This window comes from Molothrus aeneus, chromosome 20 (assembly GCF_037042795.1).
Source record: "Molothrus aeneus isolate 106 chromosome 20, BPBGC_Maene_1.0, whole genome shotgun sequence".
Lineage (NCBI taxonomy): Eukaryota > Metazoa > Chordata > Aves > Passeriformes > Icteridae > Molothrus > Molothrus aeneus.
This window is the reverse complement of record NC_089665.1, coordinates 4206339-4228868: the sequence shown is the minus strand read 5'-3', so window position 1 is coordinate 4228868 and position 22530 is coordinate 4206339. Positions and strand designations below refer to the sequence as shown.

General features: G+C 48.1%; 1 protein-coding gene across 3 annotated transcripts in view; it reads right to left on the bottom strand.

Annotated features, from left to right (window-relative positions):
* The window catches only part of CAMKK1 (calcium/calmodulin dependent protein kinase kinase 1), a 99933-nt gene that overhangs the window by 19409 nt on the left and 57994 nt on the right, over nucleotides 1-22530 (bottom strand). For all 3 annotated transcript variants that reach the window (XR_010784804.1, XM_066563515.1, XM_066563516.1), the window contains exons 5-12: nucleotides 20902-20953; nucleotides 19603-19736; nucleotides 18979-19015; nucleotides 16825-16846; nucleotides 13932-14020; nucleotides 1882-2081; nucleotides 1182-1235; nucleotides 246-319 (exon numbers count right to left, since the gene is read on the bottom strand). Coding sequence is in view for 2 of the 3 variants with exons in the window: in XM_066563515.1 (XP_066419612.1) it covers nucleotides 246-319; nucleotides 1182-1235; nucleotides 1882-2081; nucleotides 13932-14020; nucleotides 16825-16846; nucleotides 18979-19015; nucleotides 19603-19736; nucleotides 20902-20953 (662 nt within the window). In the remaining variant the exon portion in view is untranslated. The remainder of the gene's footprint in view (nucleotides 1-245; nucleotides 320-1181; nucleotides 1236-1881; nucleotides 2082-13931; nucleotides 14021-16824; nucleotides 16847-18978; nucleotides 19016-19602; nucleotides 19737-20901; nucleotides 20954-22530) is intronic.

Below are 22530 nucleotides of genomic sequence, written 5' to 3'. Positions count from 1 at the left end.
AGATCCTGGAATCCCTTCACTTCCAAAGAGCCATTTCCTTGAGTCCCTGTCTGCACAACAGGGCCAGAAGAAGAGCAGAAGCTTCTTTGAACACCTCAACACCAACACAAAACCCATGTGAAGGACCCAGGAGAACACAGAGCACCTCACCCATATCCATCCCCCCGTGGTGACCACTGGGCCACACAGAGAATAATGCTGAAAACTGAACTTTATTTTACAGCAGCTGAGCAAAGTTTACTCACTCTTCTGGGAACTCCACAGGCTTGGTCTTGATCCTATTATGAAGACCCAGAATATATTCATCTATAAAAGGGCACTGTAAAACAAACAAAGAGATTTTCCAGTTGTCCAAGATGCTGGTATCACTCAGCCATTTGTCATTCATGTAACACCAAGTACAACCTCTGCACTCCTTGGATTTTAGACAGAGATGGAAATAAATTAAATCTCCCCTCACACAATAAATGGATTCATTCCTTATTAAAAAAAAATAAACTCAGAAGAACAGCAGAGGCATCTGGGGAACACATAACTGGACTGGAATCCCTCCTTCATCCAGCCTGCCAGGTGACCATGAACTGCCTCTGTCACCTCCCCCTGCCACTTCTGGCCCAGAGCTGGGTGCCTGGTGCCTGTGGTGGCATCTGCAGAGCTCAGGGGTTCAGAGGCTGCTCACACCTCCTGGGACAGCACAGGTGGGACATGGGGCTTCTGGCCACAGGGGAGGGAAAGGCCATGGCAGGACATGGGGTGAGCAGAAGGCAGCACTGAGGAGCTGCCTCTGCCAAACTGGACCCCCCCCATCCGTCCTAACTCAGCTTTGGCAGCCAGAGCTTTCTGTAATCTGGTTCCCAAAGGGCTGCAGCAGTTTGGGATCAGCCCTATGTCTCTATCTGGCTCATCTCTAAATGCAGAAAATAAAAATAACCCCCCACAAACTGCTGGTGGTGCTGCTGATGCTGCCCTGGGTTTGCAGCTCTGGGTTTGCTGCTCTGCCCAGTGCTGGGAATGATCCTTTCCACAGATCACAGCCTCAGCCCCTCCTGATCTGCAGGGGGGTTTTGAGCTTACAGAGGGTAGGTCTCTGTCTCTAATATTTGCCTTTATTTGGAAAGGAATGAGTCAAAAGGCAGGCAGAGCAGTGCAGTGCAGGGCTCCAGCACTGAAAGGCAGCTTACCTTGCCATAAACAAAGCAGTACAGGGTGATTCCCATGGCCCACACATCCAGGGCCTGAAAGAGAGCATGGACAGAGGGTAAAGGAGAGGCAACACAGCTGATCTGAGCAAGCTGGATTTTCCCAGCAATTCAGAAAACACTCTCTGTATGGATTTAACATTTCTGTGTCCCCTTGAAGTTGGGCTCCTAAGGGCAGCTCTTGCACACCTGAGGAGTGAGGGCTGTGCTGGGCCAGGCACTGCTCCCTTGCCCTGCTGTGAGCACAAGCAGCCCCTTCTTACAGGAAATGGAACCATTCAGGGCTAAACTTCAACAGTTTTCCAGACAAAAAAATCCCTATTAGGCCCTGTCCCTCTGTCTGCATCAGCAGCCTTGGCAGTGTCTGTCCCTTCCAGGAAATCAAGGCATGGCCTTGGTGCTCAGCAGCCCCCTGTGCCTCCTGATTATTTTGGGAGGGAATCAAAGGCTTCCTGCTTTCCCCTGGGGCAGGGACAGGGCTCTGGCATGGCTCCTGCCAAGCAGGGATCCTCAGCAAAGTGTCACAGAACCACCAATGTGAGCTTTGCCTGGCCTGAAGAGAATCAGAGCTTCAGTTTTACTGAATGTCAGCCCAAATTTGTAGCACAGCCAGCATGCAGGGGTGGCACTGCCTTTGTGCCATGCTGGGGGTGCCAGGAGCCCCCTGTGAGCACAGACCCACCTTTCCACTGAAACTTTTGCCAGTCTGTGAGATGGCCTCTGGGGCCATGAAGGCCGGTGTCCCTGCTGTGCTGGAGAGCTGGGCATCATTCCCTTCAAACTGATTGCTGACACCAAAATCAGCAATTTTCACGTGGCCATCATCTCCTAAGAGCAAGTTGGAAGGCTTGATGTCCCTGTGGATGATCTTCTGGTAGTGCACTGAAAAACAGCCAAAAAAAAGGAGCAGAATTGGCCATGGCAGCCAACAGACCCAGGGGAAACCTTTCCAGGAGGGGGAAAATAAAGGTGCAAGCTCAGGCCCCACACCCCCAGCTGCTGCTGAAGATGGAATACAATGGTTCCTTACAGCCATTGCTTTTTGGTGCCTCACTGGGACACAATTCTCAGAAATACATCCAGGAATTATGCAAAGAAAAGCCACAAACTCAGGGACAGCTCAGCCAGAGGGAACAAGCAATGCTGCTGGAGAAGAACACTCAAATCCCGCAGATTTGCTTGGCTTCATCACACCAGCTGATGGGCTGGGCCACCTGCTGAACTAAAGGTTTATGGGACCCAAATGAACAGGTTCACTTTGAGTTTATTTATTTTGAAACTGCAGTGCTGTGAAGCTCATCAAGAGGGGCAGAACCACCTGAAACAGGTGACCAACAGCTGAGGGCCAGGTTCAGCCAACAGCTCAGAAATCAGTGGGCATTTCCAGCTCAAAAGCTGGAATAATGGAGCTCCAAGCTTGGAGCAAGCACCAGCACCCCAAAGAGGCACTGTTTATTTAGTAAAACTTCTCAATGGAGCCCATAAATAGAGAAACAACCTCACCTTGCTTTGCATCAGCCCAAAGCCCAGCCTGGCCCACCAGCCCAGCCCTTCCCACCACTCCTGCAGCCAGAGCTGTGGCCAGACCTGGCCCTTCATTCCATGAGGCTCCAGCTCTGTCCCACTCCACGAGGGCAGCAGCTGAAGTGTTTGTACATCCAACATGAAACAAACCCTTGCAGAGAGCCTGGAGGCTGAGATGCACTGAAAATAACAACAAAACCCCCTCTCTTGTGCAATATTGAAAGACATTTCCAGGCCACTGAGTGAAGCAGGGAGTTGAAGGGAGGTGGCTGATTTCTCAGGAACTCAGAGAACTTGAAAAATAAAAAAACCCCACCAGCTTTCAGAACATGAAATGACCCCAAAAGCAGAACTTTAGAAAACCCAAGAGTCTTTACTGAAGGAGGAGGAGGAGGAAATCCTCTAATCCTGCTCTCCCCAGAGGACCAGGACCCCCAGGCCTCCCTCCTCCCCTGGCTCCAACCACTGTTTTCACATTTCCTTCTTGCCAACAGACCATGTTTGTTTTTATACCTCCATGAGCACTTTTCATATCTCCTAGGAAATACATGTTGGGTGGAGGAAAATGCTGGTCTAACCCTTTCCTGCTTCACAAACCTGACCAGCACAGTGCCACAAAGGCAGCCTGCCCTGTGGGGCATCCCAGTTTGTGCTTTGGGACCAAAAATGAACTAACTTCATTTAACTTTCTGCTCTTTCCAAACCAACTTTCCAGCAGGCCATGCTTGGGCAGGGGAGGTCACACTTGCAGGTATTTTTTTCTTCAAAGCCCTCTCCTCAGTTTAAAGCACTTTTGGGGATGCTGTCCTTGGCACATTAAAAAGCTGCTCTGGAGATCCAGCAGACAAAAACTTGCTGGAGAGCACCAGTACTTTCCTTTTCTTCCAGATGTGCACCAACTGCATGGCCAGGCTGTGATGGGAGGCAGTGTAATGATAACAGCCAGGATAAACACCCAAACCCTGCAACAACAGCAATTAGGAGGAAACATCTGCTCAGCAGCAGAGCTGGTGGCAAGCTGACATTTCATTATGGTAATATAGGGAGAGCAAATAAGGGTGAGGGGGGAGTGAAGTTTTCCTTCAAGAGATGATGAGCTGCCTTTCAGGCAGGTGTCTGCTGTCATGCCTGGTACCACAGGGCTAGGATTCCCAAAGCCTCTAAAAAAACCCCAAACAAATATGGACAATATGAGCACATCCCTGGAGCTTGCCAGAATGTGAAAATTTAAATGTGAAAATTAAGGCAAGCAAGTACTCCAGGCTTTTTATTATTTCTTCCTTATAGGAAAGTAAAAAACCACAAACAAAATAAAACCATAAAGCATTTTCTCTCTCATATAACTGTGTATTTTGTAGAATACATTCCCTGCCTCTGCACCATCTAATGAAAGCTGAGGAACACTGTGGGCAGTTTTCCAGCTGCTGGTCCCCAGCAGGTCTGGACACTGCTGGGCACAGAAACAAAGAACAAAGAAATTAGAAACACATAACACATCCTCTGCAAAAACCAAAGCCATCAAACAATGGCTCACATGGCCAATGAATATTTGAGTTTCCAGGTGAGAACATTACAGTTCTGACTGTCTGACCTTGGGTGCTCACAGGAGAGACTCAGAACAAGTTCCTGCAGGGCTGAGGAGCCCAGGAGTGAGCCTGGCCTCTGGAATGTCACATCCCAGGTGCTTTCAAACACCTGGCATCCATCTACAATAATACCAGACTGGGATGGGAAGGGGACAGATGCAGAGGGGAGGTAATTTGGAGCAGTGTCCCACCCACACACTGTGTGACAGCCACCAAAGCCTCCTGCCTTTCAGCTGGCTGAAAGAGTTCTGCTGTCTGCAAATCCCCTTCTCTGCCCAGCCTTTTGCAGAGCAAACAGCCATCCATGAAGGGAGGACAGGGGACTGAGCAGCAGCTGGTGGAAATGAACATCACAGCCACAAAAACTGAAAGAGCAAGTGCTCACATCTGTCAAGAAATGATTTGGTGTGGAGTTGCTAACCTGATGAAGGAAAGCTGAAATCCCTGTTCTGCTCTGAAGAAATGTAACTTGAAGTCCCAGCCTGTCGGTTGCTGTGGGCATCCTCCCCTGCACAGCTTCCCAAAACTGGATTTGGGCTTCAAAATGCAGAGGCTTACCCTCTGCTTGCTGTGCCTTGCCACTGGGACAGCTCAGCACAATACAGAGTAAAATATCCCCCCAAAATCATTCCCAACTCTGCCTGTATGCAATAGACAAAAGCTGGTTTGTTTGGGAGCTGCTGCTCACCTGCAGGACACCAACACAACTGAGCCTGGAAAAACTTCCCAACCCACCAAGTTCTGGTGCCTGTGCAGATACACACTGCAGGGAGCAAGGCAGGGACCAGTAAATTCAGCAGGACTGGCCAAGGCTGACACAAATCACTGCCCCAGGAGCCCAGGGCCAGAGCTGCCCTGGGGGACAGGTGCTGGCCAAACCAGCAGGATCTGCATCTCCAGCACAGCACACAGAGGAAAGGATGGTGTTATTCCTGCAGAACTCCAGAGGGAGAGCTGAGCATCCTGGGAATCAAAGCCTGCCACCAATGACACCTTCCAGCCTGTTAATGAGTGTACAGAAGGGACAAGGACCCACCCCAAGGGGAGCAGGGGACAGCCACAGTCAAACACAATCACCAGCATAAATTAACCCTCTCCTTTCACCATCCTGAAGCATTTGGGAGCAAGATTCATCCTCTGTAGATTCAAGAGCAGCAGGTAGGAAAGGCACTCTTGTTGGGATTAGTTCACTGAAGCCAGGAGCAGAGGTTCCAGAAACAAAACACTTGTCCTGTCCTTGGAATGAAGGACACATTGTGACACAAAGAGGAGCAGGGATGCATCAGGCTCATTTATTCAAGATGTAAATAAAACCCCTAAATGTGCTTTAAACAGACATAACCAAAAGAATGATCTGTACTGCTGCACTTAAACGTGCTCCATGAGGGTCTGGGGATGATTCTTCTTTTAGACCAACTCATGGCCTCCCTTTAGCTCCCTTCATGGGCAACTGGGCCTGTGGTTGTGACTGCCTGGTCAGAGAGAGAAAGCCAAATAAACTTTCCCAGGAATTGTTCTGGAGAGTTTGAGAAGACTGAGACAAAGAATTACAATCTTGCAGCTGGTGTTTTAAACAGTTGTTTCTCATAAGGTGTTTACCAAAGGGTGGTTCCTAATTAACCAGTGGGTAATTAAGAATTGGTTATTAAGAACCAATCAGGTCCTGGGTGAACAATGTTGGTTATAAATATCAGGAGATTGTAATAAAGCTTTTTATGCCTTCTCAAACTCCCCAGAACAATTCCTGGGAAAGTTTATCTGGCTTTCTCTCTCTGACCAGGCTGTCACAACCACACTGGGACCCCTAAGCTGAATCCAAGCCTCTGAGAGAAGTTCCAGCTACTCTGTGTCCTGCTCTAAGTGCAAGGCTCTGGGGTTTTTGCTTGCTACAGCACAGAAAGGGTCCCAAAGCAGGCAGAGACTGCCCTCAGAGCCAGCCCAGCCAGGGGAATGTGGCTGCTGGATGCAGGAAGCCTGGGCAGGACCATCCCAGTGGACGCACAAGGCCACACCAACAGCTGAAACCACCCATCCCCATGCAAATTCCCACTTTCCTGCAGCCCTCCCCAGGTTAAAATCGATGCTGAGCTGCCCAGGCAGAGCATTTAAATGTTCACATTGTCATTTTGCTGAAGCTGCTTTGGCAAGCTGACAAAATGGCTCCATGAGCTGCTTTTACCTGGAAAGGGTTTTGCTCCTAAAGCAGGGATCAGCTCACCAGAATGACCTCCCTGGGCTCCAAACCACCCTGCACTTTCTGTGCTGCCAGACCTGTGCAGGGCATGGATTGGTTTTTCTTCATAATGAAAATGAAACCACCTAAGATATCACAGAGCCCTCAGGACAAAGTCTGATTATGCAGCACTCTGTTAAATTTGGTTTTATTAGACCCATCCTTCATTGCAGTAGAAAGGTAACACTATTTCAGGCCTATTTGCATCTGGATAACAATCCCATGGATTCCTAGAGCATCATCCAGGAAAAGATCTCAAATGTGGTAGAAATCCTTATTTGTTTATCCTAACAGCCACCCCATGAAGAGCAGGCAGGGCAGCTGAGTGCCTGGGCACAACATTTTACACAACTCGTGTCAGAAAGCCTGACCAGGGACAGCTGAACTTGGATTTAATCAAGACCCAGAGCTCCAGGGTGCTCAGAAACAAGGAAATGATGCCTAAAAGTCTGGTCTGTCTCCTGAATTTGGGCATGGAACACTATTGCCTAAACCCAGCCAGCTGATGCTGTGGGGATACAAGCCTAGAGGAGGATTCAGAGCTCTCAGGGTGTGAGCAATCCTTGGGAAAGGAGCATCCTTCCCCTGTCCCTCCTGATTTCAGACAGAGCTCTAGCAGGCATGCTGCACCTACAAAACCTTGTACTTGGGTGCTCAAATTCAAGCCCATATGAAAAAACTGCCTAAAATTAAAGGTCTTCCTGAAAATCTGATTTCAGACAGCTCTAGCAGGCATGTTGCACCTACAAAACCCTGCACTTGGGTGTTCAATGAAAAAAAAATGCCTAAAATTAAAGGTCTTCCTGAAAATCTGGCTTTTTAGGGCTTTTTTTTTTTGTTTTTGTTTCTTCACTACCTTGTGTTTGAACTGAGTTGGCAACAGCAGCCAGCTGCGGTCCAGTAGATGGGGCTGGAGAAAAGGGAGGATTTTGGGGGAGTTCTCTGCTGCTGGGCCAGCTGGTTCCTGTCTGTACACTCCTATCTGGGTTTCCACAGTTCTGCCATTGCCCCCCTGCTCCTTAGCAAAGCCCTAATTCCTTTCTGCTCAGTCCTAGGTGGAACCAAACAGCCATTTCACAAACATTCCTCACTCCAGACCCCACAGGCTGTTCCAGGACTTTCACTCAGAGGCAAATGCCTGGGAACTGCCTGCCAACAAATCCACCAACAGGGAGTGAAGGCCCAGAGGGGGCACAGATAGAAGTGGTGAAGAGGTCTTGTTCCTTAGTCCTTTTAGAAAAGGTGCTTTTCACTGCATTCCCCTCTGGAAACCTTGGAGATCCAGCAGGTTAACACAAACTTGCTAAAATGCTCCTTTAGAAATGATACATATAAAACTTTGCAATGCACTGACACATCCTGCTATTTACTGAGGCCAGTGCTGAATTCTGCTTGATTAAAACCAGAATCCCATTCCCACTCAAGGACAAAAGCAATCCATATGGAGCTACTGCAGAGCCTGCTCAGTATTGCTCTCACATTGGCCCTGTAGCAGAGCAATGATTTAACACCCTCCCGAGGAAACTGCTGCACCGCCATCCAGAGCTCAGAACAGAAGGCTGCTCATCCACAGGGCTGTGCTGGGGAAGGGCTGCAGGAGACAGGGGGGACAAGGGGAACACCCCAGCCCATGCCCAGCTCCCTGCAGGGGCAGGGCAGGATCCCAGCTGCGCTGTTGTCACCTCTCTCCAGTGTTTTGCTGCTCTCTTGCTGCACCCATTCAGCCTCTGCCACTTGGATAAAGGTGCTGAAGCCCAAAGTTTTGCAGCCTCAGCATCACCCAGCCCTTTGGAAGGGCTCAGCTTCCCCCTGTGCTCCACTTCAGCTGAGCCCCTGCTCCTGGCAGAGCTTGTGCTGTGGATGCTGCCAGCAGGAGGCAACAGGGACAGGTGACCTTGTCAAAGGCTGTCCCTGGGCACCTGTCCTCCAGCCCAGCTGAGCACAGCCCTGTCACTTGTCACCAGCCCCAGGGGAGTGCAGAGCTCCCTGCACCCACCCCGGTGCCCCAGGGGAGCAGGGCACAGCAGGTACCAAACAACCTGCACAGGCTGTGCCAGGCCTGCTCCAACCCTGAGCAGCCACAGAACTGCATCAAAGAACAGAAATCAAACTGCCTGATCTTGAGAGGCTCCAGCAGATCTCTCTGATCTCCTCCACCAGCTAATTACTCTCACTCTTGTACAGTCCTTATCGATCAGTATCAGCAACACTTGCTGCTCATGAAAGGCTTTTTTGTTTGGTTGTTATCAGCTAAGGAGAGCTTGTCTGCATGTGATAAAACACAAGCCAGCCTCTCTTCTCCTGGTGGTGTCATTTATATCACCCAGAACCTTGCAGCTGTAGCTCTCACCTCAACCTGCTCTCTTTGAGGAGCTCCAAACTTGTACAGGACAGAGGCAGGGGCAGAGAAGAGGCAGGTCCCCATTTCCCACATGGGAGCAAGCAGCTTGCTGACAATCACAGAGAGCCTGCAGCAGCTCCACCACAGACCCATATCCCAGCTCTGCTGGCCCACACCAGCCTGGGGAACTCCCCTCTGCCAAAAGCCAAAGCAGACCAAACCATCTGCAGCACCGATGCCTTCGTGCCCCTCCCTGCACTAGCTACTCTTCAGAGGACACAAGCCTGTGTTGGCTCATTTGCTTAAATTTCCTTTAAGATAATGGAAATTATATATTGATAACCAAGTTTCTTATCTCAGAAAAGCCAGCTTTGAAAAGCCAGAGCTTTGTTCAGGCTGCAGGCTCAGGGTCACTGCAGCCCTCACTGCAGAGAGCTGCTGCTGGAAAGGGAATTTCCCAATGGCTTTAGCTGCATGTCATTACCCTCCCTTCAACCCCACAGCTCAGAGGAGACAAGCCTTCCTCTGCAGAGGGGAGACCAAAACTGCTCCCCCTTAGACACAGTCACAGGAGGAGAACAGCAGCTTTTACAGAGAAGGCAGGAAATAAGGTTTTTCCTTCTCCAGCCAGGCTGACAGAAGCTGTTTTAGCTTCTCGTGACTGGAATACTGAGCTGGCAGCTCCAGAGCAGCAGGGACAGTCACTGTGCTTCATCTGCACTGTGCAAGTCAGCAGGGTTTTCCCCTGGGCCACACTGTGTGTGCTCTGACTGTCTGCTCCTGGCCAGTGTCACTGCCAGCTCCTGCCTGGACAGCCCTTTTGTCTGCTTATTCTCATTCCTTACTCAGGAAGGAATGAAACTTCTTAATGAAGATTCTTACTAAATGAAGAGTCTCATGTCCCAGCCCTAAAATCAAACTGGGACACCTACCTGGCATATCCCTCATGCCTGCTGATGAAGCATGGTGACCATTTCCTACCAACAAATCCACCAACAGGGAGTGAAAACCCAGAGGGAGCACAGATAGAAGTGGTAAAGAGGTCTTGTTCCTTAGTCCTTTTAGAAAAGGTGCAATTTTCACTGCATTCCCCTCTGGAAACCTTGGAGACCCAGCAGGTTAACACAAACTTGCTAAAATGCTCCTTTAGAAATGATACATATAGAGCATTCCTACTGAGTATCTCTATGAAAGCAAAGTCTGCCTTCCTGGAAGGGAGGCTGAAGTTTAAATAACCCCAGCCAAGCACTACTAGAGGGGAGTTACAAGTGAAAAAGTGGCAATTGCACAAATCCCTAATTGACAGAGATGCTTAAGCACATGCTTTAGTTCATGACACAAATAATCCAAACTTTCCCATCCAAATAATCTAAACTTTCCCAGCAAACTTTCCCATCCCAAGTGGTGTTGTCACCTCTCTCCAGTGTTTTGCTGCTCTCTTGCTGCACCCATTAAGCCTCTGCCACTTGGATAAAGGTGCTGAAGCCCAAAGTTTTGCAGCCTCAGCACCACCCAGCCCTTTGGAAGGGCTCAGCTTCCCCCTGTGCTCCATTTCAGCTGAGCTTATGCTCCTGGCAGAAGCTGTGCTGTGGATGCTGCCACTTGAGCACACTGGCTTTGCCACTCTGCTGGCACTAACACAGAGGCCAGACTGCCCCCCCAGCTCCTGAGAGCCTGAGAAGGGCCAGCAGCACTGGGGAAGTCTTGAAAACGGGAGCAAAACCACTTTGCTGTGAAGGGCCCATTTCACCAGGGGCCCAGTGACACTTGGATGTGCCTGAGCAACTGCTGACACTGCACACACCCCTGAGCCAGGCCTGGGACACTGGACCAGAGCTCATGAATCAGTGACACCACCAAGCCTAAACTCCAAATGTATTCCCAGCCCTGCAGGGGCCAGAGGAAGGGAGACAACCATGGGCAGCTCTCCCTGACTCTGAGAGCCTGAACAGGGCTGGGATTGTGCTGGTGTCTAAGTGCACTCCTGGTACTAAACCCAGCCTAAAGCAGGTGCCACTCTGTGCCACTGTCTGGCTCAGGGAGCTCCTGGCTCTCTCCAGGGCTCTGTCCCAGCCTCCCACCATGCCCAAGCCAGGCCTCCCACCCAGTTCTCATCACCTGGACCACAGCCAGCCCTCCTGCATGAGGCCTCCACCGCAGGCCAACTCAATTTTTTGGAAAAACCAGTGAGTGCAGTCCCCAGGGACACACAGTGCTCACAGAGCACCACCAGTGATTTAAGAGGTCAGCCCATATCTCCCACCACCTTGGCTCCCCTTCCTGCCCACCATTAGCACCTCTCAGGCTCCAACAGGAATCCAGGTTCCAACTTCTAACCTGATGAAATCCAACCAACAATGATGCATTTGCTGCTGTGATGACTGTGAGCTTCAAGCAGCTGCAAGGTTATTGAGCCTCCCAAATTGCACAACAATTATGGATGCTTACATTAAAATTACCTTGCAATCTCTGGATTGCCTGGCAACACTTTTCCTTCAGCATGCACAAACAGTGCACTTTTCCTCTTAATTATATAATAATTGCCATGCATTTACCCAGCAGTTCAGAGAGAACACCATTTTTAACTTTCATTTGCTAATAAAATAAGTGGTTACTCAATGGTCCAAAACAAAGCATCCTATTGTTCTGTTGCTGGGAGTGCTTGGGCATCCTATAATTTATTGTTGAATTTAATTCTCTCTGCTTAAGACTACCCACACTTTGCTGGGTTTTTTTCTCCTGTGTACTAAACTCAAAGTTTCCTCTGAGCAGGAACTGTTCCTGCAGCAGCATCCAGCAAAGCAGAGCTTGTCTCTCCCAGCTGAGGCACACAGGCTCTGCTGCAATCTGAATGCTAATGGGAATATAAAAAGCTGCATCTTCATCCTTCAAGCTCTACTCAAAGACAGTCTTGAGATTCCCATTCATATATTAACTTCTGTCAACTTTCTGGGGTGACCTGACTAATTTTGGCAGCACCTGGAAGCTTCTGGACTGTCAGACTTGCAAACGGTGATTGTATTCCCTGCTGGTTTTAGACAAAGAAATGAGGCATTTAGACAAAAGTGCTGCATTTCAATGTGGAGAGGGACTGAGACCCTCAAACCATGTTCCTCTGCCTCAGCAAGGCCCATCATGCTCAGAGACTTGCTCTCCCTCAGTGGTTGAGAGTGAGTAATTCCTTTTGGTTTAAACTGGCTACCTGATTATTTTCTTTGCTATCCATTAGATATTGTGTTTTTAGAGAGAGAAAAGATTCATTTCCTGTCCAGCACTTCCCTGACACTTAGGATTTTATAAGCCTCTGCCATAGCACCCTTTCCCAAGATAATTTTCCAGTCTTAAGAGCTTTGTTCATACCTCTCTACCTAAGATATTCCAGACCATCCTGATCCTCCTTCTTGAGCCTCAGTTCTAGGGAGTTCTGCTTCTAAGACAGGCTGAGCCAAGCTGCACATAATATTCAGGATACTCCTTGTCTGTACTTAAGAGCTCTCAGAGATCCAAATAACTGCACAATAACATTTTCTACTTTCTTCTTTCCTTCATTCCAAATAATTCCCCAAATCTTGTTAGCCTTGCTGAATGTCACTAAATAATGGGCTGGCATTTTCAAGAGAAGTATCCAGAACAAAGCCTGAGTGAGAAGAGATAATTTAGAGCCCATCACATTGTATGTATTTTCAGTGTTGTTTCTCTCCCTCATGCATTACCCTGCAATCAGAAACATGAATTTTTATCTGCCATTTTATCATGCCATCACTTGCTACCACAGCATTTTCCTGCCACTCTTCCCAGTCAGTTCTAACAACTATCCTGAATAACTCACCAATCTCTTATTGTTCTCTACCCTTTTCCTGGTCATTTAGGAATACTCTGAACAACCCAGCCCACGTTATGACTTCCTGTTTAACTGTACTGGTGACTATTCTCAGTTGTGAAAGCTATATTCCAACTTTCTTGATTGTCTAGTTATTAATCCACAAGAGCCCTTCCAACCTAAGAGATTTAGGAGCTGCTTTATGAGCTACTGTTAATGGATCTAATCAAAAGCTATTTGGCAATTGAAAAACAAGGTAATAACCTCTCTGCCTCATCCAACAGCCCCCCAGGGCCAAGGTGCCCCTCCCCAGCTGAGCAGGGGTGTTGGACAAGACCCTTTTCTGACTCAGAGATAGGGCAACTGAGAGGTGTTTTAAAAGCTTTTTATTCTAATTTCAGTCTCATAAGAAAGGTGGGACAATACAGATGTTATAATTCACACTATCACAATTAGAAGCCAACTATTTCTTAATTACAAAACACTGTAAGTGTTTCTTGGTCTATCAGCTTTAGCCACACCATGCTGTAAATGCCTTAAAGCCAATAATCTAAAATTACCTCTTGTGGGCCCAACTACAATGCATCTTTTATAGTTCTAGTTCTCCAAAGTATCTAGTTGTGGCATTCACATTCTCTGAAAAAATTCCTTTGCCCAGGGTTTTTCTCCTGGGAAGCCGAAAGGCAGCGAGAGAGGCCTCAGAGAAGAGAAAAACAATTCTGATCTCATTTGCTTCTCCTGTGTTGTGCTCATGTGGAATGTGTTTGGAGATTGTTTACCCACAGGTGATTGTTCCATTGCATTCTGCTGGGAGTTGTTTTCACTGTTTGGCCAATCAAGGCCAAGCTGTGTCAGGACTCTAGAGAGAGTCAGGAGTTTTCATTATTATCTTTTCAGCATTCAGTAAGTATATTTTTTGTATTCTTTAGTATAGTAGAGTGTAATAAATTAGCCTTCTGAGAACATGGAGTCAGATGCATCATTCTCTCCCCTCATCAGTAGACCTGCATTTACAATATCCAGTGTTTTTTGCAAGACCATCCTTTGAAACTTGTTTCTAGCTCAGTTTCTCTCTCAGCAATGTCTGTCCTATTCCATGGCATTTCTAAGTCAGCATTTCTTATCTCAAGCTTTGCATACAGAGCCTCCTGGCAGGTTTGGAGAATTTTCCATGCATCCATTTCCCCCCAGGGCCGAGGCAGAGGCTCTGCCAGGGCTGGGTACTCACAGTACTCGATGCCCAGGACGATGTCTCGGAAGTAGAGCCGAGCCTGCTCCTCGCTGAAGGGCTGCTCACTGGGCACCTCCATGACAGGCCTGGTGGGGACAGGGACAGCCTCTCAGTGCTCTGCAACACCCAAACACTGGAGCAGTTTGTTCTCCATCACCACATGCCAGCACTGAGGCTCCCAGGAGGTGCTGTGACAGGGCAGAGATGGGTTATCCCTGCAGGGAGATTGCTGATTCCACAGAGGAGCTGGAGCACCACTGGCACTGGCAGCTGGAGCAGAAGAGCTGTTCCCAGCCTGCCTGGGCTTCCCAACAGTGGGAGAGTTATTTGGGAGGCAGGGAAGAAGCCAGCTGACACAAACTGCTCACCCAGACAAACAGTCAGGATTGCAAGTATCAGGAAGCAGGATTAGAATCACAATTTGTTGGCACAGACCTTATTGGCTTAATATTGTTTGTGAAACCTAAAATGAATTGACTGGGGGGAAGGAGGGGAATTAACCACCCACCAAAAAAACCCTTGCAAACAAAACAAATGTTCTTTCTGGAGGTGGTGATGCTTTGGTTACTGAGCTTGGCTAGTGATGGGTGGCTTTGCATAGCCCTGAGCCAGCATGAGCCACATCCTCATCATCATCAGGATTAACTGCTGAGGTCTGCACAAAGTAAAACACCACTCACTGACAGTCCCAATGGGACAAGAACAAAGCTGGACCTGGCCTTCAGCTTCCTGCTGAAGCTGCCCATGGCTGTGAGCACCAGCACTGCCATGGGATCCCAGTCAGCACTGGGGACAGTGCCTGCTGCTGTGCTCTGCATGTCCTGCCTGCTGGGCTCAGCCCTGACACAACATCATTGTGCAGCTGGTCTCCACTCAGGCAGAACCTACACACCAACCACTGGCTCAAAGGTTAAATGGGAATGTTTTCTGTGCATTGTGCTGAACTGCTTTAAAAGCCTATTTAGCTGCTCAGGGCTCAGCCACCACCAGAGCTCAGCCATTCAGCCCTCAACAGCCAAGGTTACCTGGTCAGCTTCTCCTCTCCTTTCCTTTGAATGCTGCCACTGCTGAGGGAAGCACGGGGCTCTACAAGCCCCTCTTCTGCCTGTGCCTGCTGAAAGCTGAGGGCAAAGAGGATCTAAGAGCCAGCCACAATCTGCTGTTCCCCTGTGGATGAATGGCTGGAGCTAAGGACTGCTGCTTTGGTTTTTTTCAAGTTTTTTGATGTTTACATTTTTGTAATGGAGTTTTTCCACATACTTTTTATGTAAATAATGATTGTTTTGTATTTCTTTTTAAAAGAAGAAAATAGATTTAAAAATATTTTAAAATATATTTTAAAAAAATATATATATTTGAAGGTATTTTATATCATATAAATTATATATATATAATATAATATAATATAATATAATATAATATAATATAATATAATATAATATAATATAATATAATATAATATAATATAATATAATATATAACATTATTATATAATGTTATATATTGTTATATATTATATAATGTTATATATTAAGTTATATTATCTTATATTATATAATACTATATATTTTTATATTTTTTATATATTTAATATATCTAAAATATAAAAATCTATTTTAAAAATAGATTTAAAAATATTTTTTAAAAATATTTTAAAAAGAAGAAAAATAGATTGTTAGTTTGACTAGTGTGGCTGGAGAAGTAGCAATTTCATCCTCCAATCCATGGTCACTTTTGAAAGTCCATAAATATTAAGAGTTCAAAAACAAACTATGTTTTTTTTACCTTGTACGTCTCAGCTTCTGCATGTCGTGAATTTCGTGTCCTATTGCAACAGAGGACCTGCACTGGGGGCTAACCCTGCATGTGCTCACAGCTTGGCTCTGCATGTGCACACACATCCACTGACTGCTCCTCCTGGCAGCCAGACCCTGCCAGAGAACAGCCCCTGCCAACACCAGGCTCTGTGGCCCTTCCCCTCAGCACCCAGCAGCAAATCCTCCCTGCAGCATTTCCCTCTTCTCCCTGGCTGCCTACTGGATTGATGACCTTCACCTCCCATTTGTGTTTTCCTGCCACTGCCTTCCCTCCCTCTTTTATGCACATTTTTCTGTTGCTGAAACCAGGGAGAGATGTGAGAGCAGGGCTGGCAGAGCCACTAATGGAGTCTAATTGCCTCCTGCCAGAGGCAGCCAGGCTGCACTTGGATGAGCCACAGGTTCCCCAGCCTCAGCTGTTTCCAGGAGCTCCCTCTCCTACAGGTCAGGCATCAGCCTGATCACCAGGGAGACTGAGGAGCCTCTTGCTACCAACCCCCTGGAGCTGGCAGCTTCTTCATGGGGACAGAGAGGAAAAACCTCTCTGGGAATCTCCTCCACCCTGGGCACAGAAATCCTGACCTCAGAGCAGGGACTGCAGGGCTGCAGAGTCAGTGCAGGTGTAGCAAGGAGCAGAGAGGAACCTCTTAGCACCTTATCCCTTCTTCTACTATGGAAAACAAATGTGACAACAGCACAGCCCCCCATGAGAGGCTGGTGCTGAGGGCAAAGTGAGGCAGCAGGTGCCAAGTAAATCTTGGTGCAACCACACACCTCTTGGGTCAGAGGGAACCCAGCACAATGTTCCTATTTCAACCTTTTCCTCCAGGCACCTGATGAGGAATTGTCACAGAATTTGTTTTCCAGATCAGAGTCTGACACCAGGACATGTCCTCCCAGCCCATTTCTATTCACCACATCATTCCAGGCTGTAGCAACCTGGAATTTTTGGGTTTTGCCTGCCCTGCAGACAGGGTCTGCCCCACTGGACACATCAAACCTCCATTTCACATAGGAACCTGATGAAGAACACCAAAATTTTCAACAGAAGGGGTCCCAGGAGGGCTACTTACCCTTTCCTCATGAGGTCAAACACTGCAAGAAAAGGAAATAAACCATGAATGAATGAAAAGAGCAGCCTGGGCTTATTTGTTATTCATCACCGACAAACACACATCCATTCCCATACCTGCAAAATCAATTTATCTCCACTCATTTCTCTTCCCTCACCCATGACAAGGACACCAGAGGATGCAAAATGAAAATATTAATCTCTTCAGCACAGACAAATATCCCCCCTCCTGCCAGCTCTGTACAGGGACACAATGGGTGCTAATTTATCACCCATGGTGCTGCTGCTCTGGGTGTCAGCCCTGCTTGATTTGAGCCCTGTTGTACCTCCAAGGGAGGGTGTTTGGTGTGACATTCCCACTAAACTGCTGACAGCAAAGGAGATGCTGTAGGAACATGCTGCTCCATTTCTGCTGCGTCAATCAGCAGCACAGCTACAGCTTTGTCAGAGCCAAACACTCCCTGGCAGGAGCCACTGAGGAGGATTTGCTGCTGTGAGTTGAGGTTTGCAGAGCACATGAGTTTGTGTGTCTGATTAGGAGGTTGGGGAAAAGCTTTTTTCTGATCCTGCTCTGCAAACAGGAGAAGGATCTGCTTTTATCTAGAGCAGGAGAGCTCTTTCCCCATGAATTACACCGGGATTTCTTGCACCTCTCAAAAAATCTGCGCAGATCCCCTCCCCAAAGCACTGGGTACAAACACAACAGGGCTCACCTTGCCCTCCAGAAGCTGCAGCTTGTGGAACCATTTAATCATTCAACTGCCCTGTACCTCTGCAGGTTGCTCAGTGCCTGCTGACATCCCATCCCAAGTGCTCACAGCAGTGCCTGATCCCAGCAGTCACAGGCAAGGAGCAAACACCTCTTCCTCTACACCTGCTCTGCACTGGGGGGTATTTTTGGAAGGAGAAAGGTGCAGTTTTCATCAGCTGGGGCAGCAGCAGGAGGGAGCAAACCCACTTGCAGGAGGTTCAACCCTGAGCAGTGCTGCTCCTTCTGCCCAGGGAGCTGCAGAGGCAGGAGCTGGGTGTGCCTGAACTTGCGGGGATTCCAGGCAGGGGAAAGGGGTGATGGAACATGGACAACAAGGATATGGCTCTGCTCATCACTCAGGGACAGCACAACCTCCAACAGGACCAGGAGACTCCCCATTGCTGTTCTGCTGTTTCTGGGATGGCTCTCTCACTCCACAGATAGAGCTTGGTGGAGTTTTGGGGGTTTTTTTCCCCTCTGCAGCTTTCTACCTCATCTCTCCCCATTCCTCCATCCCCAGGAGTTCAGTCCTTCAAACAACAGCCTCAATCACCCTCCCCACCACCAGTGCCATCACTTTGAGATGCTGCCAGATGCCACAGGGGTTTCAGCCCAGAGGGAAAAGTGGCCTTTCAAAGGCAAATTGCTTCATTTGCTAGGCAGAGTCCTCCTCCAGGCAGCTTCAGAAGTGTCCCATAATTATTTCATGAGGAGCAGTCTTTGAACCTGCTTCATCAGGAAACAGTTTGGGGAAGCAGAGATGTAAAAGGGTCAGCCATCCCCTCCTCCAGCCCATCTCAGAGGGCACCTCAGGGCTTACCAGGCCTGTCCCTCAATGTTTTACCCAAATTTGGGTTAGGGATGGCTGGCACTGTCAGAGTTTGGAGGAGAGGAAGACAAAATGGGTGGAATTCCCTCACCCTCTGCATAAACACCCAGTCAGGCATGGCTTCCCCACCAGAGGTGGGAGTGCTGCTCCCTCAGGAGGTCCTGAGCCTCTGCAGGGGTCACAGGGAACACTCCCAGACAAGACTGGAGTGACTCTGGAGTCACCACCACCATCCACAGCCTAGAGAAGTTTCACAGCAGGAGGACAAGGAAACCATCCTGCACCTTTCCCTTCCCTCCTGCCTCGGGGGCTGGAATCAGCTGGGACAGAGCAGCTGCCAGGTCCTTTCAGAGTCCCCATGGCAAAGAGGTGTGCACAGCTGGACTGACACAAGGTTGCCTTACCCTACTGCACAGGGCCTTTCCATCCCAGCTGCATTTACAGGCGTTTAAACAAAAAAGTCAGCAGAGGTTGGCACAAGTTTCCTGCAGTATTGACCCCGAGTCCTGGCACGTGGCACTTGCAGCACCAGGCCCAAGCCCAGATGGTTCTGTTAGCTTATGAGACTCACATACCCATGTACAAGTTGTCCTCTGCAGGATCATCAAGGACCTGAGAGATCACAGAGAAATAAAGGGAAAGAGGGAAAAAAGTGAAAAACAGCAGGAAAAAAAAAAAGATTTTTAAGCAAGTAACAGTCCCAGTACACTGTGCTGAGCTGCATAACACTGAGAATAATTTAGGCTAATATTTAGAGTCCTGCAGAGAATTTGGAGGGGTTTTGGAGGACAGATTTTCCTGTCTCCAGAAAAATCTGGGCTCCTGCCTGTATTTGGAGAAACAGCCTACCAATAAAGGCACTGCTTGTCCTAAACTGACCTCAGTCAATAATGAAAATGGCACTGAAGCCTTGCACTTGTGCACCTTCCCAGGCTTGTCTGCACACAAGTTTCATGATCAAAGCTCACTGCCATTTCTACCAGCACAGTGAGCTGCCTTCTCCTGGGCACCAGCCCAGGCTGAGAGTGCAGTTTGTCCTGCACAGTCAGTAAGACTTTGCTTGGAATCACCAGCCTAAATTTATGAACATCTGTATTAAACCAATTCTGGCTGAAGTAGGAACAGTTGAAGAAAACCCCTCTTGTTGCAATACAAACCAGATTTGTTTCAGCATAATTTAGGGTGGAAAAGCAGCTCACCTCTATCAGCTTAACGATATTGATGTGGTCCAGCTTCTTTAGGATGGCTATTTCCTGATAGACTCTGTCCAGGGGTGCCATGGGCTTGGGCTGCTCTCCAGAGGATGCTTTGGAGCCTCTGGGAGGAGGCCGACCTGCAAGTGGGACAGCACAGTGAGGAATTCCTCCTTTGGCAGCAGCAGGAGCAGCACTGGCCCCTCTGCACACCCCTCCAGCTCTTCTGCAAGATCTCATCATCACCTTGTTCTCATCCCAGAGCTTTGCAGTCTCCCAGCTGGAGCTGAGCTCTCCAAGTCCCACTGAGAGCAGCTGCTCCCAGCTGGGGCATCCTTTGGGGTCTCTGGCTGCTCAGAGTGACCCCAAGAAAAGTTGGAAAGTCTCTTTTCCCAGCCTGGCGCTTGAAGAAAGAGTCAGGGCTCTTCATTTCTCAGTCTCAAGGTTGTTTATTTTATCTTATCTATAAAATTCTTTCTGCTGTCCAGCCAAGGTCTGCTCAGCAAGACAGTCCAGGCACTCTGCCTGCCCCCGGGCTGTGTTATGTCTTTATACTAAAAACTACATATACAATATTTACAATTCCTTTCCAATATCTGTCACCTATGTTAGACAGTGAGCTTCTACTCTAAACCAATCTAAAAGTGCCACCATCACAGCAGAAGATGGAGGCCAAGAAGAAGAAGGAGAAAGGCTGGACATGCCCAGTTCCCTCCATCCTGCCTCCTGAACCCTCATTCTAAAAAACCCCAAAATCTACTTTTTCACCCCGTGATAAATTCACCATCATTCTACTTAAACTGTCGTGGCTCTCAGATCTTCATCTAAGGTTGGTAATTTGTTCCATGGGTGATAATCAAAACCACAGGGGCATCTTGGGCTCTGTGCCAGGGTCTCTGAGCCCCCTGGCAGGGGTCTTGGCTGCTCAGGACAGACAGAGGGATGCCCTGGGTTCTGACAGCATCCCACGGCCCAGCCTGCAGCCAGGTGCTATCCCAGGGTAAGGTAAGGAAAGGAGGGGAACACCCTGCCTAATTCCAGTACTTAATTAGGCCTCAAAAATGGTGAACATGGAAGAGTCAGCACTTCAAAGAGACTCACAAAAATCAGAGCCAGGCATCTCATTACTGAGGGTGTTGGATTTCCCTGTGGCTGTATCTGCCCCCTCACCACCCCCTTTTAACCAGCTCCATTTTAACATGGGCAGCTGTCACAGGAGGCCACTCTGCACCCCTTGCAGACAAGGTTTCTACAGAGAAATCTGGCTGAGGACAACAGGCAGACCTCTAAATGTGAGATACCCACGTGGAAATCCATACTGCTTCAAGAGCTTCTTTTTGGAGAGGACTTTCATAGCCTGGAGGAAAGAAAAAAGCAGTGTTAAAACTGAACAAGAGCCAAAGAGCTGATTGCTGTGACCTGGAGTGTGCTGGGCATCAGGGACTGGCTCAGGGCTGCTCCTCAGCCTAGAGCAGGGTCCTGGTCAGTGCTGGCCACACCAGACAGACACTGACCCAGGCTTTCCTGAAAGAACCATCTGTTCCATTCATCTTTCCCCATGAAAAATTCTCAAATTCATTTTCAAATGAAAAAAAAAATCAAATTCATTTTCAAATGAATTTCAATTTCAAGGAATTTAAGATTCATTTTCAAATGGACAAAGAAAAAGGAGCCCCATTTCTGCATTTGGGGCAGAAGCTTGGGGGAAGAAGTGGGTTCCTCTGGCTGACCCACTGTTTTGGGTGATGTTATGGCCATGCTCCAGCTCAGAGCCACTTCAAGGCTACTTCATCTTAGTTTTGGTCTTGTCAGGGGGTTTAAGAAGGAAACTGAACCCAGGCAGCTGCGGTGTGGGAAGGGGTCAGGGCGTCACAGACATATTTTATGAAAAATCCTTTTGCCAGGATTTTTCTCCTGTGAAGCTGAGAGGCCTCAGAAATGAAATGTGAACAATGGTTATCTGCTGCTGTGGAATGCAACAGGTGCATCTGGGATTGGTCTCATGTGGTTGTTTCTAATTAATGGCCAATCACAGCCCAGCTGTCTCAGACTCTCTGGTCAGTCACAAGATATTATTATCATTCCTTTCCTTTCCTTGCTAGCCTTCTGATGAAATCCTTTCTTCTTTTAGTATAGTTTTAGTATATCATTTTCTTTTAATATAATGTATATCATAAAATAATAAATCAGCCTTCTGAACATGGAGTCAAGACTCTCATCTCTTCCCTCGTCCTGGGACCCCTGTGAACTTCACCACAGTCAGGGTAATTCCCTGCCACCCAGCTGGCATCAGCATAGTGGCAAAAGGCAATCTGAATTTAATAAACAGTCTTTGTGCCTCCACCTGCTCTGTGCATTAATAACCTTTTGGAGGGCCACTCAAACCCCCCGAGTGGCCCAGCACATAAATATTTAATGAGAAACCAGCTCATGGTACAATTTGCTTAGGAAAACAGTCTGTGCTTCCAGGAGCTGGGATGGTCACCCACTCCTTCCCCTCCCTAAGGGGTTACTCCTATTAATATAGCATCCAATATGTAATTCCCACTGGAATGACACAATCTAACTAACCAAGGAGCCCTGCAGCACACAGTCAAACTCCCAGGAATTTTGCATCAGTACCACAGAGGCAGGGTTTCTACCCATTACCTGTTTTTAACCCCCATATCAGGAACAGGTCACCAAACCCACTCCAGTGAGCTCCTTCCCAAGCTGCTGTTCCTGGCAATGATGGCACCACATGCCCAAACATCCCCACGTCCCACCAGTGCTCCAGGTTCATGGCTTGCTGAAAGGATTGTTATTTCTGGTACTGATCCAGTGAAATCCTCTGGATTTGCACCCATGTAATTGAGAAGAGACACTGAGCAGTGTTTCAATCCTGCCTGACAGCTCCAACCAACTGTTAGAAATGATGGTGTTGAGAGACAGACT